Source organism: Brassica napus, chromosome A1, assembly GCF_020379485.1.
Source record: "Brassica napus cultivar Da-Ae chromosome A1, Da-Ae, whole genome shotgun sequence".
Classification (NCBI taxonomy): Eukaryota; Viridiplantae; Streptophyta; class Magnoliopsida; order Brassicales; family Brassicaceae; genus Brassica; species Brassica napus.
The window spans coordinates 26,345,938-26,364,806 of record NC_063434.1 but is presented as its reverse complement, the minus strand read 5'-3'; the positions used below and the strand labels follow the sequence as shown (position 1 = coordinate 26,364,806).

At 36.0% G+C, this 18,869-nt stretch overlaps 4 protein-coding genes and 1 pseudogene across 4 annotated transcripts; 4 read left to right on the top strand and 1 right to left on the bottom strand.

Moving 5' to 3' along the window:
• Window positions 1-990: 990 nt before the first annotated feature.
• On the top strand, window positions 991-3,193 carry LOC106349309 (peptide-N4-(N-acetyl-beta-glucosaminyl)asparagine amidase A). Its single transcript, XM_013789254.3, has 2 exons — window positions 991-2,944; window positions 3,017-3,193. The coding sequence occupies exon 1, from the start codon at window positions 1,108-1,110 to the stop codon at window positions 2,899-2,901; it is 1,794 nt and encodes a 597-aa protein (XP_013644708.2). The 5' UTR covers window positions 991-1,107; the 3' UTR covers window positions 2,902-2,944; window positions 3,017-3,193.
• Window positions 3,194-4,321: 1,128 nt separating this feature from the next.
• Window positions 4,322-6,910, top strand: LOC106367908 (annotated as a pseudogene).
• LOC125575414 (phosphoenolpyruvate carboxylase 3-like) lies at window positions 6,001-6,488 on the top strand. Its single transcript, XM_048741374.1, has 2 exons — window positions 6,001-6,120; window positions 6,198-6,488. Exons 1-2 carry the CDS (start codon window positions 6,001-6,003, stop codon window positions 6,486-6,488), a joined length of 411 nt encoding a protein of 136 aa, XP_048597331.1.
• Window positions 6,911-7,039: 129 nt separating the features above from the next.
• LOC106349318 (TPR repeat-containing thioredoxin TTL2) lies at window positions 7,040-10,532 on the bottom strand. The gene is made up of 7 exons (XM_013789265.2): window positions 8,922-10,532; window positions 8,659-8,854; window positions 8,401-8,585; window positions 7,982-8,315; window positions 7,688-7,892; window positions 7,501-7,607; window positions 7,040-7,430 (listed from the first exon to the last, which is right to left on the bottom strand). The coding sequence occupies exons 1-7, from the start codon at window positions 10,016-10,018 to the stop codon at window positions 7,278-7,280; spliced, it is 2,277 nt and encodes a 758-aa protein (XP_013644719.2). The 5' UTR covers window positions 10,019-10,532; the 3' UTR covers window positions 7,040-7,277.
• A 4,488-nt stretch (window positions 10,533-15,020) lies between these two features.
• On the top strand, window positions 15,021-16,482 carry LOC106349327 (multiple organellar RNA editing factor 8, chloroplastic/mitochondrial). Its single transcript, XM_013789278.3, has 4 exons — window positions 15,021-15,416; window positions 15,490-15,587; window positions 15,658-15,723; window positions 15,811-16,482. Exons 1-4 carry the CDS (start codon window positions 15,046-15,048, stop codon window positions 16,275-16,277), a joined length of 1,002 nt encoding a protein of 333 aa, XP_013644732.2. The 5' UTR covers window positions 15,021-15,045; the 3' UTR covers window positions 16,278-16,482.
• Window positions 16,483-18,869: the final 2,387 nt, after the last annotated feature.

The following is an 18,869-nucleotide window of genomic DNA, read 5'->3' as shown; positions in this document are numbered from 1 at the left end:
TTTTACATCGCGCATTAAAGTTCCTACCTTGGATGCGAGTTATGCGGCCGTCGGATGGTGCTAACTGCTTACCACTATAAGTCTCGGACAAATAACCACATAATTAGAAAACAAGAATAAAATGCCGAACTGTGGAAGTCCTCTAATAAGGTAGTTTGATTAAAGATTCACTTATTCATTTATGTTTTTATGAAGTTAAAGTTTCGAGTCTTAGCGAAGGTAAACTAAAAATATATATATTTAAAAGACTTTTTTAGCTTGGTGTTTCTATGATTTTTTCTTTATTTTTTATTAGTGTTTTTTGTGATTAGCTTCTTATAAAAAACATCTGAAAGTCTCTCAACCTTTACCATAGTCTTTCACTTAGAAGATTTTCAAATGAAGATATCTCTCAATAAAATGTTGTTATTTTGGTGAAAAGTTCTACAACAAGATCTCTAAGTATTAAAATGTGTTAGTGGGGATGAGATTTATAATGAGTCTAAGTCTAGTGTTATTGGTTTATAGATTCTCATATTCTCATTAAAATCTATTGTTATTGGTTTGATGATTCTATAATTCTATACAAAATCATTTGTTATTCAAAAAGCTTAGATTTTAATGATTCTACAAATCTATTAAAGTAAGTGTTATTGGAAGTTGAATTCTTAACATTTTAACTCACAAATTAAGATTTTGAGAATACTACATGTTTACTTTGAATTCTTAGAATCATTACATTACTTTATTTTCATAGATTTTCACAATATACAAAATTCTCTACATCTCTTTCCAAATTTAACAAATCTCTCAACTTTTAAAATCAACAAACTCTATAAAAATCTAAGTCCCACTAACACCCCCAAAACTAGCCAATACATTGCATTTATTAAAATATAATACAGAACTTAAATATTATTTAATGCAATCTTTCTCGATACTGTCCTTTCATACTCCTTAGTAGATTATGTTAAGTCAGTGATTAGTCTCTTAAGTTCCCAACAAACAATCATTATCCAGCTTACAAGAAACATAATTAACTTGAAGATCTTTTGTTTCCTTGGATCCTTAACTTTTACATCATTACCAGACACAGACAAAAAAAAAACGTCGGTCAGTCATACGATCATGGCCTCTCTTCCTCCACTCATCTTCTTCTTCACCCTCCACTCTCTTTCCACCCTCTCCCTCGCCGTTCACCGTGAAACAACCAGATCGCGTTTCAGACCACCACATTTCTCCCCTCTACTCTTCTCTCCTCCATCCCAAAACCTCACCTCACCTACTCGCTACCTCGAGGTCAAAAAGCCTCCCGTCCTCCCTGATGCTCCGCCACCACCGTGCTCTCACCACATCCTCCACCACGAGTTCGCCTACACCTACGGCAAACCTCCTGTCCTCACCAACTACACTCTCCCCTCTCACTGCCCTTCCCTCGAATTCTCCAAGATCGTCCTCGAATTCAAATCCACCTGCAAAGGAAGACAGTTCGACCGCATCTTCGGCGTTTGGCTCGACGGCGTCGAGCTTCTCCGCAGCTGCACCGCCGAGCCTAGGCAAAACGGCATCGTATGGTCTGTCCAAAAAGACGTGACTAGGTATCACTCTATCCTCGTCAAGAACCAAACTCAGACTCTCGCTGTTTACCTCGGTAACCTAATAGATAAAACCTACACTGGCGTCTACCACGTGGAGGTCATCTTCCATTACTATCCTTCTTCTTCTGGTTACATCTCTCCTCGAGCTGATATGATCCTCCCCGTTTCAAGAACCCTTCCCTTAAACGCTGGACTATGGTTTGAGATCGTTAATTCTAGTTACAAGGAAGTAGTGATCCCTAGGAATGTGTATAAAGCTGTTCTCGAGGTTTATGTTTCTTTCCACGAGAAAGATGAGTTTTGGTATGGGAATCTTTATAATGACTATGTTACCGCAAACAATCTAAGTTCTCCTGGTAACGGACCTTTTAGAGAAGTTGTAATTAGTCTCGACGGCGAAGTCGCCGGTGCGGTTTGGCCTTTCCCCGTTGTTTTCACCGGTGGGATTAATCCTTTGCTGTGGAGACCCATCACAGCTATTGGCTCTTTTGATTTGCCGAGTTATGATATCGAGTTGACGCCATTCTTGGGGGGGTTGTTGGATGGAGAGGCTCATAAGGTGGGGTTTAGTGTGACTAATGCGTTGAATGTTTGGTATATAGATGCGAATTTGCATCTTTGGTTGGATAAGGAGAAGGAGGTAGTTGAAGGGAAGGTCTTGGAGGTTAGAAGAAGCTCTCTGGAGGTTAGTTATGTCTCTGACTTCAAGGGTTTGAATGGTAACTTCACAACCAAGGCGAAAAGATCGGTGTATTCGACAGGGTTGGTGAAGTCCTCTCATGGGGACATTATAACCAGTGCTAGTCAGGAGTTTACCTATGGGAACAATATGGTTTTAGGTAAAGATGGGAATATGCAGATTATAGATCAGTTGATCCAAGCTGATGACCGTGTCAACGCCAAGAGAGAGTCCAGAGAAATCTACGCGGCGAAATCCATCAAGAGTTTTCCTTTTTACCTATACTCTGACTATTTGGAGGGACAGAATCACACGTCGAAGGTGGTTGCGAATGTCACGATGGGATTCAATGAGGAGAGATCATGGAGTGATGATGATGGATTGATGAGAACGTTCAAGAGTAAGCTGGAGAATAAGCAAGAAGCGCAAGGGGTTATGGTGGTGAAGAATAACTTAGTGGTCAGTGGATATGGGGGGACGCAACAAGTGTATAACTATGTTGGAAGTGGCCAGTGTTACTTCCGGAACATTAGTAGCTTCAACTATACTATTCTATATGATAAGGTTGAAGCTGTTTGCAAGAAGAAAACACTGAAGCCGACGCCACGGCTCGAGCATCTGACCACACAGCCGTTGTTGGCTTGACATATGACAAGAGACAGAGACCTCGCTCTTGCTGTGAATGATGGTGAAGAAGGAAACATCACAAATAAGTAACAAAAAAAAAGTAGTTTCCTTATGTTTCTTCTCTTATTTTCAGACGATGTCTTGGTCACAACTTCTGTCCTCATCAACAAAGCTCAAGATAACAAGAAGAGATCCATGGTTATTTAATGTTTCCATATGATTTATATATGTTTTGAAAAGCCAAACAAAACGCTATCTCATAACTCAAATGAACATCCCTTCAAACAATTTCATAACAACTCTTCTTTAATTCTTACGTTATTATGGGCTATATTGGAATTAATTATGACATCTTTAGCACATAATTACATATAGTAGAAGGCCAGCAGGACATGTACCTGATTTATAATTTGGTGATTTTTTTTGAATTTTTATGTAACCTTTTTACCATATAAAATACATTAACATATGTGAAAAAATAAATGTAATTTTCTATTTCAGATAAATTTTTTTGTCTTGAAATGGTATAAAACTAATATTTTGAAACAAAAATGAAAAGGATTAAGGCGTTGTTATAGTTACCTTCACAACTTAAAATCGTATAATGCTTGTTATTAATTAAATTGTTATTTGAAATGGTGAACATTTTAAAGAATAGGACATAAGAAAAATAATTTATATGTTTTTTTTTGTAAGCTAAATAATTTATATGTTGTAAAGTCAAATGAAATCGCAACATATAAAGTTTGTTTATAATGTTTACTTGTTTAGTTGTTTATCACTACTCACTACCATGACCTGATCACTTTGCTGTCGTGAATCATCCCACTTCTACTCTTTTTTTTTGATAAAAATTATAGAGGAATCAAGGAGATCATAAACATTATTGTTAATATAGTATATTTATTATATAAGATACTCATATATATTTGTATCTATCTAGTTTAGGAAACATCTCTAGTATAAATATATATGTAATTAGTATAAATATTTGTATTTCTCATAATAATTACAACCGAAAAATGTCACAGATTATTCTCAATTAATAAAAATAGTGTCTTTACAAAAAAAACAATAACAAGCTTTTACTACATATATGAAAAAGTTTGAACTCTATAAGGAATTCTTCTTCACTTTCAGAATTAAACATATATCAGGAGTGCAAACCACTTTGGCAGATAAGGTTGCATATATCCTTATTTACCTAAAGAAATTTTCTTAATCCTAAAGGATTTTGTCCGGCCAAATAAATGTGACATTTTAATTGTGCACAAAGATTTTAAGAAAGTTCAAGAATTAACATAACCTGACTGAGTTTTAACATGTTGATTAGTGGATTATTTATAACTTTCTACTCTTTATTTAGATTCAAGCTGCATTCCGCACATATGAGATTAGAAGAACACCACTAACACCACAAGATGAAAAGAGAGCTGGAATGAGCTATTTCCATGAGACAATCTGGAACGGTGTCCCTAAGTTCCTTCGCCGTGTTGACATAGCTCTTAAAAACATTGGGATTGATGAACGTGTTCCTTACAATGTACCATTGATTCAGTTCTCTTCATGGATGGGTGGTGACCGTGATGGTAATCCAAGGGTCACACCTGAGGTCACTAGAGATGTGTGCTTGTTGGCTAGAATGATGGCAGCTAATCTCTACTGTAACCAAATTGAGAATCTCATGTTTGAGGTTTCTATCTCCTCATTTTTATAGTTTCCCTTCAACAAGATCTTCTCGATTCATTATTTTTTTCCTTGACAGTTATCTATGTGGCGTTGCATTGATGAGTTCCGTGTAGCAGCTGATGAAATCCAAAGGAACTCAAGGAAAGATGCTGCAAAGCATTGCATATGTTTGATTCTTGCATGGTTATAAAGGAAACACATTAAGTATACAATGACATTGCTTTTCATTCTCAAAGTTATATTTTCTTGAACTCAATGTAGAGTACTAGAAGACAATTCCTCCAACTGAACCATACCGAGTGATTCTTGGTGATGTGAGGGATAAACTCAATCACACACGTGAGCGCTCTCGTCAACTGCTGAGTAATAGAATCTCTGATATCCCTGAAGAAGCTACTTTCACCAATGTGGAACAGGTAAGAAACATGTACTAAGTTTTTTCTTTTGACCAAAACATGTACTAAAGTTGTTGCATGACTCTAATAACATGTGTGTTTACTGTTTTTTGTTTTACTTACGCAGTTCTTTGGAGCCTCTTGAGTTATGTTTCCGATCACTATGTTTATGTGGTGTCCAATATCTGATGGAACCCTTCTTGATTTCTTGAGGCAAGTCTCTACCTTCGGACTGGTATAAACTGTATTAACGGTAAACAAGAGGTTATGATTGGTTACTCTGATTTAGGGAAAGACGTTGGCCGTCTCTCAGCTGTTTGGGAGCTGAATAAAGCTCAAGAAGAGCTTGTGAAAGTTGCTAAGAAATATGGAGTGAAGATGACTATGTTCCTCCATGGACGTGGAGGAACGGTCGGAAGAGGAGGTGGTCCCACCCATCTCGCTATATTGTCTCAGCCCCGGATACAGTTAATGGTTTGTTCCGAGTTACAGTTCAAGGTGAAGTCATTGAGCAATCATTTGGAGAGTAACACTTGTGTTTTAGAACACTTCAGCGTTACACAGCTGCTACTTTTGAGCATGTGATGAACCCTCCTGTTTCACCTAAACCCGAGTGGCGTGCTTTGCTTGATGCAATGGCTGTTGTTGCTACCGAGGAGTATCGATCTGTGGTCTTCCAAGAACCTCGATTTTGAGTACTTCCGCCTTGTAAGTAATTCACATTTGTCTCCAAGATTTATAGTTCAAAGTGTTATAACCGTTTGGTTTTGGTTTTGTTAGGCTACACTTGAGCTGGAGTATGGACGTATGAACATAGGAAGCAGACCATGAAAGCGAAAACCGAACGGTGGGATTGAATCTCTAAGTGCAATCCCATGGATCTTTGCTTGGACGCAAACAAGATCTTCCTATATGGTTAGGATTCGGAGCAGCTTTCAAGTATGCTATCAAGAAAGATGTGAGGAACCTCCACATGCTTCAAGACATGTACAAACACTGGCCGTTTTTCCGAGTCATCATTGATTTTATTGAAATGGTGTTCGCCAAGGGAGACCCTGGGATCGCTGCATTGTATAACAAGCTCCTCGTCTCAAAAGACTTATGGGCCTTTGGAGAGAAACTCAGAACCAACTTTGAAGAAACCAAGAGCCTCGTCCTATAGGTATCAACAGAACAAAAACAGAGTCCTCTGTTTTGTATTCGTTATAACTAAAATCCATTTTTTTGCAGACTGCTGGACACAGGGACCTTCTTGAAGGAGACCCTTACTTGAAACTCAGGCTGGGTGACTCTTATATTACAACTCTGAATGTCTTTCAAGCCTACACACTGAAGAGAATCTGTGATCAAAACTACAATGTGACTCTACGACCACACATTTCGAAAGAGATCATGCAATCAAGCAAATCAGCACTAGAGCTCGTTACGCTTAACCCGACGAGTGAATACGCTCCTGGTCTTGAGGATACTCTCATCTTGACCATGAAGGGTATTGCTCCAGGATTGCAAAACACCGGTTAAGTGAGTTTGAGTCACTGAAAGAAAAAACAAAACTTTTGAGTGTCTTTCTTTTATATCTGTCCTTTTTAAGAATAATGTTATTACGGTTTAGATTACAGTTTACTTTATGTATCCACCGTTGAAAAAATATTATAATTTTCCCATTGTGTGAAACTAATCACGGTTCTGTTTCTTGAAGTGGAAAACAAAAAACCGAGACAGTGATTGAATATTAAATTTTATCTTTGTTTGTCTTTTTGTTTCTCTTCTCTGTTTCGCAGTACCAGAATCATTTAACAGTTGTTGATATGTTTCTACAACACGTGTAGTTTGCATGCCCGTCGTTTAAAGCCTGAAATGTGGTCCCTGTAACCGGCAGGAATGATTAATCGAACCGGGATGTTAAAGAAGGGAGGTGCGCGAGGAAACGACACGGTTTTTTGTTCTATTTAAAACATTCGGCACGTACTTCCGTCTACATCTATGGTATACAGTTCCCACACTCTACTCCTCCTGCTAAAGATGCAAGTCAGGAGCGAGTGCTAACCACGCGTCCTTAATCATTCTTTCTAGAGGAAAACCATAAACACACAAAAATGTTTTTGACAACATGAATGAATGTCTCTCTCTATTTATTTTCTATGGTTCCATCACCTTTAAGTAACAAAAAAATTCTGTATGTGCAAATGACTCCTAAACCGAGCAATGAATGAATCAAATCTGTAAACCTAATCCTCTAGACTCTTGAGAGATTATTGACAAGTTTTCCTCATTTTTAAATGAAAATAGTAACGTGTTTGAGAGAGTTTGCTAAAGGCTATAGTGCCTCACTGAACTCTCCAGTGATTCCTTGCTTGGGCACACAATCTCCTTCATCCGAGTCCCAAGTTTGTAAATCTTGAATGTTGGTACAATTCTCACTTTCTCTGCATCACCTACTCCAGGACATCTCTCAATGTCCACCTATTGAAACATCACATATAAGTTTTACTTATTCACATAAATATATATGTTCAAAGTTTTTGTTATTTACCTTGAGGAAATGTAGAGATGGGTAACGAATACATAATGCATCCATGAAAACAGACATCTCTTTGGATTGTCGGTCAGAGACTTTCATAAAAAGTACAACGGAAACTCCTGCCACCATTTGAAAATATACAACAAGTTAGTAAGGAGAGTTCTCTGACTGTAAAGACAAGTTTGAAAATATAACTTACCAGGACGGGTCAATGCAGCTTTGAACTCTTCAAGGGTAGATATCTCCTCAACTTCACATCCAAACTCCATGTTTAGAACTACTCCTCCACGAGATCTCTTCAATGCAACTTGAGCGTGAAACAAAGACTCAGCTATTTCTCTGTCATAAGATAGTTCTTTTCTTAAGGTTTCATAATCGCTCACAGCTTCATCCCATCTCTCCAGCTACAACAGTTTCACAGGAAGAAGCTTTTAGAACAAGTAAAAGATCGAAAACTAAGTCATACCACATACTGTATATATATAGATGTTACCTTGCTGTATGATGCAGCTCTTTGACGACGAATCTTTGTGTAACTAGGTAAAATGAGCAATGCATGGTTACAGTCTTCTATAGAGCTCTCCCAAAACCCAACTTTAAAGAAACACTCTGCTCTATGACCTAGTAGAGTAGCATTGTATTGATCAAACTTGAGGCCTTCTGTATAAGCTGCGATTGCTTCAGTGTATCTTTCTGATTCATAAAGTTCGTTACCGCGGTCACGCGCCCTAACTATCAGTTTAACGTTTCTATACAATGCTTTAATCTCACTGTTTCGTGGATCGATCTCTGAAGCTTTCTCTGTGAATGTAACTGCGTTCTCAAACCTACAAGAGTTTTGGCATCTGCTTGTTATACTTTTTTTTTCACTCATTAACATAATAATAAACCAAGATTCAATCAATATCTAACCTTCCTAGAGCCAACTCAATCCGAGATTTGACAAAATATATGTAAGCTTGGGAGATCATATCGAAAAACCGAATCTGTGAGAAAGATGTTGGTAATAGTTCCATGTTGGGGGCAGATGCTAGTATTGTTTGAGCCTCATCTAGCCGTTGGAGTTTCAGTAGTGCTTCAACTTTACACATAGCTAGCTGCAGATTTTGAAATAATTCTGATTCTTGATAAGGTTACACAAAATTAATACAAGAGTCTTTGTTGTTTTACCTGAGGAGACATATCAGCTCCAGACTCCATTGCTGCACTTGCTTTTGTCAAAACAACATTCCATAGACCGCGTCTTCTTGCATCTGCGCATTTGTTCAAGTGTCTATCAACTTGCTGAAGCACCTTCACCACCATGGGATCTGATGGTTCCTCCACACAGAACAAGTGCTTCCCAGCAATATCAACTTGACCTAATCTGCAACCAAAACAAATACTTCAATATCCTTTCTTGCTCAAGAATCTATTAGGCAATTCAATTTTACCTAATAAGCAACGTGGCTAAACGATGATGAGCCCTTGCAAGATTCGGATCCAATTGAATAGCTTGTTCACACTCAACCACAGCTTCACCAATCCGACCAAGACCAGACAATGCAGCTGCCCGGTTGCTATGGTACTTCGCATTGGTCGGTGAGAGCTCTAAAGCTCGGTCGTAAAACTTTAGAGCCAAACTGAAAGAGCCTTTCTTGAACATTTCGTTTCCAAGTCTCTTTGCTTCTTCTGGATTAGGACTATTCATCACTCTCTGCCACGACGTATCTGCATCGGAGCCACCGCTACGGGAGATTACAAGTGTGCCGGAGGAAGAAACTGACGTTGTCGGAGAATAGCTGTTTCCTCGGACAACGCTGCCGTATCCGTACGATTTGGAACCTGGTCCAAGTACCATGCTTTTGGTAACTCCTTGAGTCATCCCTGTAATATGAACCTTCCCGGACGGGATAATATTCCCGGCGGGAACGATTTTGACCGGCTGCGGCGGCGTAGTGGAGCTTTTACCCGGTTGTTTTACTGTAGTCAAAGCTGAGTCTGAAACTAAAGAGCTCCGACATGCTCTCGGATTCCCACTCGCTGTCTTTGGGATGTTACTGCTCGACCGAACTTTAACTCCGGCGGAGGTACTGCTCGACCTCCGATGTGCGGCGGCGGGAACGGTCGACTTTAAAGATTTAGCGGCGGAGGAAGCGGCGGGCTTATAAGACTGCGCGGCGGATGTACAGCTCAACTGAGCGGCGGCGGGATTGCTAGTCGTAGTTTGAACGGCGGAGGAAGTGGAAGGCTTACATTTCGCGGCGGAGGGGTTTGACCGGCCGGAACTGGTTTTTGCCGTGACCGGAGCATGTCCACCACGGCCCGTCACCGATTCAGACGAGCTAGAATTGAAACTACTGGTGCTAGTGGTGGTTGCCGCGGAGGTGAGTCCACTCGGCGGGGTCCGAAGCGGAGTTATCGGTGATCCACGATCGGCATTATTAACACTACTAGTGTCTTGTTTATTATTTTCGTAATGCAATGATCTGCGGCGAAGCTTATCGGCGACAGTGTCGTGTTCCAACACATGTTTGATATGCTTCAACATTGTGTGTCCCTCCGAGGTGAAATTATAAAATAAAAAAAATCGCTTAAAGTCTCAAACTTTCTCTATGGATTATATTCAAAGGAGAGAAATCGAGAACAATGACCGTCAACACGATAGAAACGACGGTGAAGATGCTCCGATCAATGCACCGCCGGGAAAGCAGAGAGAAGGGAAAAATGGAGAGCTCGCTATGTAACAGGATCGAAGCAAAAGAATGAATGCAATTGTGTTTCTAGAGAGAGAGAGAGAGTTTCAGAGGAGAATAGAACAGGAAGGAGACGAAGAAGAGAGAGTGAAACAAAAAATAATAATTAATCATTTGTTTTTATTATTTTGTGTGTATTTCAGCGACTTGACACACACACATATAAAATCTGATTTATCTTCTCAACTGTACTTTAAAAATGAAAAAGTGTAAAATTAAAGAAAAATCTTACACCGTACGAAGATATTATAATTTGATATTCGTTTTTTTTTTCCATTGTTTTAAACTAGATTTTAGCCTAGTCAAATGAAAACTAATGTCGCTATTGATCTAAATTAAGATTTGGTTATAGGCTTATAGCTATTTTTTAATATTCAGAATCCAAAGTCTTGACTAAATCCTTCTCGTGGATTGCGCTCGACTATGTCCACGCAACACTGAACACTCTACTATGCTTAGTTATAGGTAGGTACTCAGACTATTTTTGATATGAATAATCTATAGGATATATGATTTTTTTATTAAATGTTGACAAAAATAAGCTAATTCTTTAGAGTATTTCTAATGGTTAGTTTTATTTTATTTTAAATTTGAAGCTCTTACAAAAATGAAGTAACATATTCTCTAATAGTTTGCTTCATCTTTTTTTTAAGAATTTTTTTTAAATATATTTGTATCATCATTGTATAATTAATTATTAATAACATTTAATATATTTTTCAAATTTACTAATTTTATCCATCTATTTTGCTTTAATATTAATTCGACCTGATTGTTAATTATTATAAGTTAAAAAATATTATATAATGCAACTATTACACATAAAATAAATAAACGAATTTTTTTAGATTTTACAAAGAAACACTAAATACATATATTTTTTAAGTGATTAGAAAAAGTATTTTAAAACAAAAAATAAGTTTATTTTATTCTAAATTTATTTAAATCGAACATAAGATTGTAAGAAATTAATAATTTCATGTTCTTTGTTATTAACATTCAGTTAGATAAAATAATAATATGAGCTTTGAAATTAACTGAATGAAGTTTGTATTTCTAATTTGTTTAACTACAAAATAATAATAAATAAAAATTTAAGATTTGTATATCTTTGAATAAATACTGTTCAGTTCTTCAAAATTTGAAGAAATGAAGAAAAAATCAAATTCTATTTGAATAAAAATGAAGCAAAAAATAAGAAATGAAGCACCATTTCAAGTGTTCTTATCTCTTGACTTTGGCTGCCCTACTTTTCACGAGCCAGACTTCTAATTTTTTTATTGTTCAATTTATCAATTTCGAAAGAATGTCTTGTCAATAAAATATAGCGGTGTGAAGTAAATAAATGATTGAATAATCTGCGTACTTGGCTTTCTTTCAATACTGCTGTCTCGTTTTTTCTTACAACATCTAAAAGACAACTCGTGTGCTGTGAGAAGTGACATCCACGCTCCTCCTTAAACCAAATGTATTAAGTACATCATTAAATTAATAAATTATTTATTAATTAACTCAATGAATTGACTAAAAATCGTTCAACAAACATATTTTACGTTGATCATATATATGAATAAATGTAAGAATTTAGTAATTCGATTAGTTGTTTTCATACTAACTAATGAATTAAAGCATAATTTCAACATTAAATAAATAAATATATACATAACTAATTTGAAAAATATAATTATTCTATTTTATTTTCCAATTCAAGTTAATTTTGAAAATTTTATATATTTATAATTATGTTATTGGCTTAAAATTTCTATTAATAGTAATACATCTAAGTTATTGTTATAATTTAAAATCTTACAAAAATGTAAAATATCGTAAATAAAATTTGACATGTTTATAAGTAATACATGTCATCATTTACATCAAGTAATGTTATTTTTTTCTTTATAAATAAATATGGTAGTGACACATAAGAAAATTTAAAAAAATTATTCATAAATAATGTCTAAAGGATTCATAGATATAAGACCATAAGAAAATTTTAAAAAATTAATTCATAAATAATGTCTAAAGGATTCATAGATATAAGACGATGAATATCAACTGTAATTAATATGTGGATATTTAGAGAATAGCACGCACTTAATTGGTTAACAGGTGGTTAATATAGTATTCCAGCTGTTTCAAGCTATATCATGGTGCTCTAATAGAATACATACGATTCTAGACATTTTACACGAAGACAAATGATTCCCGCTTTTGTATGAACCTTTTTCATGAAGATCACTAATTATTTTAAATCAGTAAAATATTGTTATAATAAACATCATTCGAAATTAAAGAAGTGGACAAAATAAAGTATATTTGATGTCTGTATATAGTGACTGCTTCATAACTGTTTGTTTTGGAAACCTTACTCTGATGTTAATGTTTAAAGACAAAAAAAAAACAATCAGACGAAATTAAGGACCTAAGTTTATTTTTTTGGTTTTGTAAACGTGGTTTACATCAAACACATTCAGTGGTGTTTAATTTGGTATGTTCAAAGTGCATTATGTAATTTGGTGGTCATCGATGAAAAGTAAAATAATAATTTGATGGTCATCGTCAGATCATGACGTTGGAATCCTAACTATGACGCCAGATTAATCATCACTGTCTCTGCCTGACGTAGATAAGAGAACGTGGCAGAAAGCAAGTACGTGTACGTTTTGAATGATTAAAATAATTTTTTTGTTCCTATTATCATGGTTTTTTTAAATGAAGGATACAAAATTAAGAAAAAACGAGATAACGAATGGGTGAAGGATGTTTGATTATTTTTTTGGTAAATATGTTTGATTATTTTGTTGTGTTATTAATTATTATGGATTTCGACAGCTTTTAACATGTTTACACGAAGATGGTAAGATTCCTAACTTTTTTGTTGGATACTTCTGCTATTTTAGTTATTATTTTCCGCAGACCACACAAATATTTTTTTCTCAATAATATGATAAAAGAGTCCCGTACACGTACAAATAACATAGCAGTTTTTCTATGATTGTAATACACTGAAATATTTTTGAATCATATAGGTTATAATCTATTTTAGTTTCCTCAGCTATTCACGTCCTTAGCATATGCAAGTAAAATGTAGCATGATGGGAAATTAATTTATCTTCTTTTTTTTTGCTAAACAAATTAACTTATCTTTGTGTAACTTTTTGTATAAAATCTAAAATTTAGCAAAAAAGAAAAAAAAAACTTTTGTATAAAATGCGGACATCGAACCTGAGGTATATCCCAAACAGCAATGGAGTAAGGTGAGCACTCTGGTTCACTAAGGGTCTGGTGGTTCTCATGTTGACGTTCACTGCCAGCATCCACGCACCTATTGTCCCGCCCTCGTCGCCAAACATCCTGAAACTGAAGTTCGAAAATATATCTATCTTTATTCAACAAAAACGCTTACCTGGGCGAAACCAAAGTACTAATAACACTTGAAAGACGAATATCTTGCCTGTTGTTCTTGGGGGCAACCGAACTAGTGACAACATCAGCAGAAAGAGCATGTATTGGGCCGTAGGCATGAAGATAAGTACTCTTTCTCAGGCAAATGTGCCAAAGGATTAAAACCTCAAGTGTTATCCTGCCAAATCAAAATTTCAATGCAAACAAGTGCTAAACTAACGTCTTGTCTGAGAGCTTATTGTTCTCCTCTATACCGAGCAGTACGAAGTCATCGTATCCGCAATCTCCCTTCTAAGCTCAGCCATTGTCACCTCATGATCTTTTGTATACTTGCTGTTGAGGCTGAAATAATTATAGCCTTGAACCCCAAGTCATTTGCTCATCATTAGTAATTCAGTGTACAACTGGATGTTGCATATTTATATAATATAAAATTCATAGATGATATGGATTTGGAAAGGACACTACTAAATTGAAACATCACCAAAAGATTTGAATGAACCAAAAAATAGAATATATATTTATATTTAAATAGATTTAGACCGATAAATTTAATATACACAATCCATTTTTATTCTGCCATATAGACATGTGAAGTTCAATTTCAGTGGAAAATTCTCGAAACATATGAACACTTAATTATAAAATCAGGGCTGTGCCTGACAATTGATGACCCAGAAGAAAAAAAACATATTTGGCCTATTATCTCAAGAAGTGTAAAAAAATACTGAAAATGCAACGGCTTGGATTTGAACCCAACACTTGTATATTACTTTTTTTTTTGAACAACACACTTGTATTACCTAAAACCGGCTGTAACAAGTAAAACTAAAGACTATCGTCCGCTATTATTGGTTCCTAAAGCAAGTTAATTTAGTTTGGCCCTGAAACAAATGCGTCATTAGCCTCTATTCAGAGTTCAGACACTGCTGCAATTAAAGAAAACACAATTATAAACATATCAAAAATGATATTTTTATTTAAGATATCCTCTCATGGCATAAACTAGCAATCATATCTACTGTTCATATATAACTCAAATGTAAAATCCATTCTATATATACTAGTAGTATAAAAAAGGAAAAAAAAATTACTAGTAGTACCACAACCAATCACATACTATCATATTGTTACAGCCAATAAATTAATAAAACAAAAAAAAACAATACTAAACCAACTAGATTGGCAAAGTAACTAGTAACATGAATATCACTAGTATAGGAGTATCATTTGATGTAACTGTTGCTAAAGTTCATTTTGCTCCATTTGATAAGATCAAAGGGGTTAATGACCGAAGATCTCGTTGATATTTTCTGTTCAGATATGAAATACCGAAACTACCCACGACTGAGTATTAAACCCTCCCAAAACCTCTGTTTGGCTCATCACTACTCTCTACGGTTTGTAGCTTCCTTCCATGGCGACGCGTTCCATTTCTCGCTCCATTCCCAGGCTCTTGACTCGATCCTTCGCTTCATCCGCTCCCCTCTCCAAAACCCCGGCGGCTCCGTCTCTCCTCAGCAGTTCCCGCCCCCTCGCCGCCGCCGCCTTGTCCTCCGTTCTCCGCGGTGGATTTGTTTCCGTGAAAGGTCTTTCGTCGCAGGCGACGGCGTCTTCTCTGAAAGATCCGAGTCCCAACTGGTCGAACAGGCCGCCGAAAGAGACGATCTTGCTCGATGGGTGCGATTTCGAGCATTGGCTTGTGGTTGTGGATCCGCCTCAGGGTGATCTTACGAGAGACGAGATCATTGATGGGTATATCAAAACCCTAGCTCAGATCGTTGGCGGGTAAAACCCTAAATTTCAAAATTCAGAAGTCTCTTCTTTTGTATGATAAAGTTTTGGTTTTTGAAATGGACAGTGAAGAAGAAGCGAGGATGAAGATCTACTCTGTTTCGCATCGTTGTTACTTTGCTTTCGGTGCACTCGTGTCTGAAGATCTTTCTCACAAGCTCAAAGGTTTTGTCTTTTGACTTGTTGAGGTTTTAATTTTTCTCCAATTCTGCGTTTTAACTTTTGTATGTAACAGAGTTGCCAAATGTGCGTTGGGTTCTTCCTGATTCTTACCTTGATGTGAGGAACAAAGACTATGGAGGTAAGGCTTAAAGGGCGTTGCTTTACTCTTCTTTTGATTGTGGAGAGTTTAACTTGATGTGTTTTGTGTTTTTATATTGGATTTTAGGGGAGCCTTTCATTGATGGGAGAGCAGTCCCTTATGATTATAAGTACCACGAGGAATGGATAAGGAACAACGCTAGAGCTAATGACAAAAACAAGCGCAATGACCACCGTCCAAGAAACTTTAATAAAAGGAGAGACAACATGTCAGGAGGCTCTCCTCCCATGGGAGGCCCTCCTCCACCTCAGAACTATGGGGCACCCCCACCACCACCTAACAACATGGGAGGACAAAGGCCTCCACCGAACTTTGGAGGTGCACCACCGCAGAACTACATGGGAGGACAGAGGCCACCACCAAACTATGGAGGAGCACCACTGCAGAACAACATGGGAGGAGGAGGTCCACCACCAAATGCAGGATGGTCAGGTAACAACTACCAGCAGCAGAGTGGTGGAATGCAGCAGCCACAGTACCAGAACAACTATCCACCTAACCGGGATGGCAGCGGGAACCCGTACCAGGGTTAGAATAGTTGAACCAGTTGTGGGTTTTCTTTTATTCATGCATTCTGGACGATGTATAGGTTAGTCTAAGGAAGGTAGGGAGACTTAAAAACTCCTTTTGTTTTCAGTGTTTATCAGCCAGGTACCGTGTGAGAGAATAACCTTGAATAACTGTGTCATGGTTCTGGCGTTTTTTTAGTTTATATCCTAAATCCCATCTTAAGAGTTCGTAAGTGATTCACTTGGATGCCTTTGTTCAGTATGCATCTTTAATAGCTGATCGTTTTGTCTTTGTTCGACTCTTTTTGGGTCGAGTTAGTGTGTATGACTTACTGTTCTCCAAAAATGTTTCCTGGCTGCTTGTTGAGCAAAATTGATACTAAGAAAATTACATTAGAAAATTGTTCAAAGAGGATAGTGTTAACATGTTATGATATTACCAGTAGATGCTTTGCAGAGCAGGTGACATTATCTGCGCTTGGTAAAAAATAATTGCATGTGGAGGAGGTGATCAGGTGATGCTTATTGCTTACTCTCGTGTGGCTACATTAACCAGTTGCATTGCCTCAGATAGTCAGATGATAAAAAGTTAAAATCACTCAGTCTGCTGAATCTGAAAGAGAACAGAGCGAGAAATATGTACTACTTCGGCGTGTTCGGCCCGAATCTGTAAATCTCAGCCCAAAGATAAATTCCCCATCCGACCATACCCTGTATATAAAAATAAGTAATAAAAAGAGAAAATAATGTTTGCTAGTGCTACTGTAGTGACAACTTGCATTTATCTGCCTTGCAGTATTTGATTTACAAAGAGATGAAAGTGTACTTGTTGGTGTATTATTGTTGGATCACGAGCCCTTCTGTCTTTATGATTTTCATTTTCTTTACTTTGATGAATAAATACATGTCAAAAGAAGTGAGATAGTGAAAGAACATTGTGTCCTCTTTCAATGTCTCACCTTTTCTTTTATTTTTGTACTTTTTCATAAACAAAGTAAAACTCAACAATGCTTGGTAAATTAGTGAATAGATCTTGTACGATTTAATAAACATATCTATTTAGTCTTTTTTTCTATACATTTGTTTCTTCACTAAGATTTATTCAGTGTGTTAACTACAGTTAGTGTTTATATATTGGTCTCTGTAACGATCATGATAATACTAGTATTTTAAGTAATGTTGGAGGACGAACACAAGAAACAAATATGAGCAGTAAATAAAATAGAGACCCTTCGAAATTGAAATATTTATGATAGCAAATGGACAGAAGAAGAGTGTTTAATTTAAAACCAAACAAAACAAATGAAAATTTATGTTCTTGAGAATAAAGGAAACATGGAGACAAATGACTATATAGAAACTGATCCGAATGGTACTATATCATGGATAGCATACGACCAAAAAGCACGAACACCAGTCAGGGGTAAAATCGTGATCTCGTTTTATATAATCAAAAGGTAAATCGTAGGTGAACTGTGTTGATTTTCAAAGAAGCCATTTGTCATCTGTCGCCACCTGATCATGATTTAGTAGCAATGTCATGTCCTATGTGCCAAATCCGACTTCACGTGTGTCTTTCTCTTTCAGATGAGTTGTTTTTGCGTTATTTTCATGTTCACTCCGAGCACTATGAATATTAACATACAATAATAAACAAATACATCAAGTGGTCTACTAATTTACAAGTAAAGCATATTCAAATTGAATCTTATCAATAATAACATAGACCAGAATTAAGTTGCTATGTTGCAGAAAAAATTGTTATGTTGCGAAAAGTGGATCACTACTACTTGTCTAGTTGGTCATATGCGAGAAAATTATTTGATGAAGCAGGTGCATACCTTACTCTATCAAATTCTGTAAAATATTAATTTGAGGTTGTTAAATTTTCATTATTTAATATTTTAATTATCATTTTAGATTTGTGCATATAGATTAAAAAATAATTAATTTTGTATGTTTTTTAAATAAAAATATCATTACGTATACATCTAACTATATTTTAATAAATACAAAATTAAATAAATTTTTTAATAAATTTTGTATTAAAATTTTAAAACAACACTTATTTTATAATGTAAATTTTATTTTACAACGATAACTAACTGAAATGGAAAGAGTAATAATTTTCATTAGGTAAACGTAAACAATTGTCCTCGTTGTAATTGATAGTTGAATTTCACATAAACTCCCATAATCATAATCATTATATTTTGTTGTGTTGCGATATATGACTGTAGTCCCAAGTGGAAAGCTCCTTTGGTGTGATTAAGTAATATGCAACCGTGTGATGATGACATATATTCTCCATTTATCTATTAAATAACCTACTTGATGTAAAATATATCCCTACTTGTTTTGTTTGATCAATTATTTAATGTGTTCGTATTAGGTTATAATGCAAATATGTCACTTTCATAATTATTATTCCATTAAAGTAAGTGTGTTTAACTGTAGTTATTATTTATGTATCTAGACGCAATAGTTTGGAGCCTACAGATAATTATGTACGACTTATTTTCCTCCGACTAATAAAACACTACTACTCCAGTTTAACAATATGATATGATACGTTTTTTTTTTTTTGAAAAAAATTATGATATGATATGTTGCGTC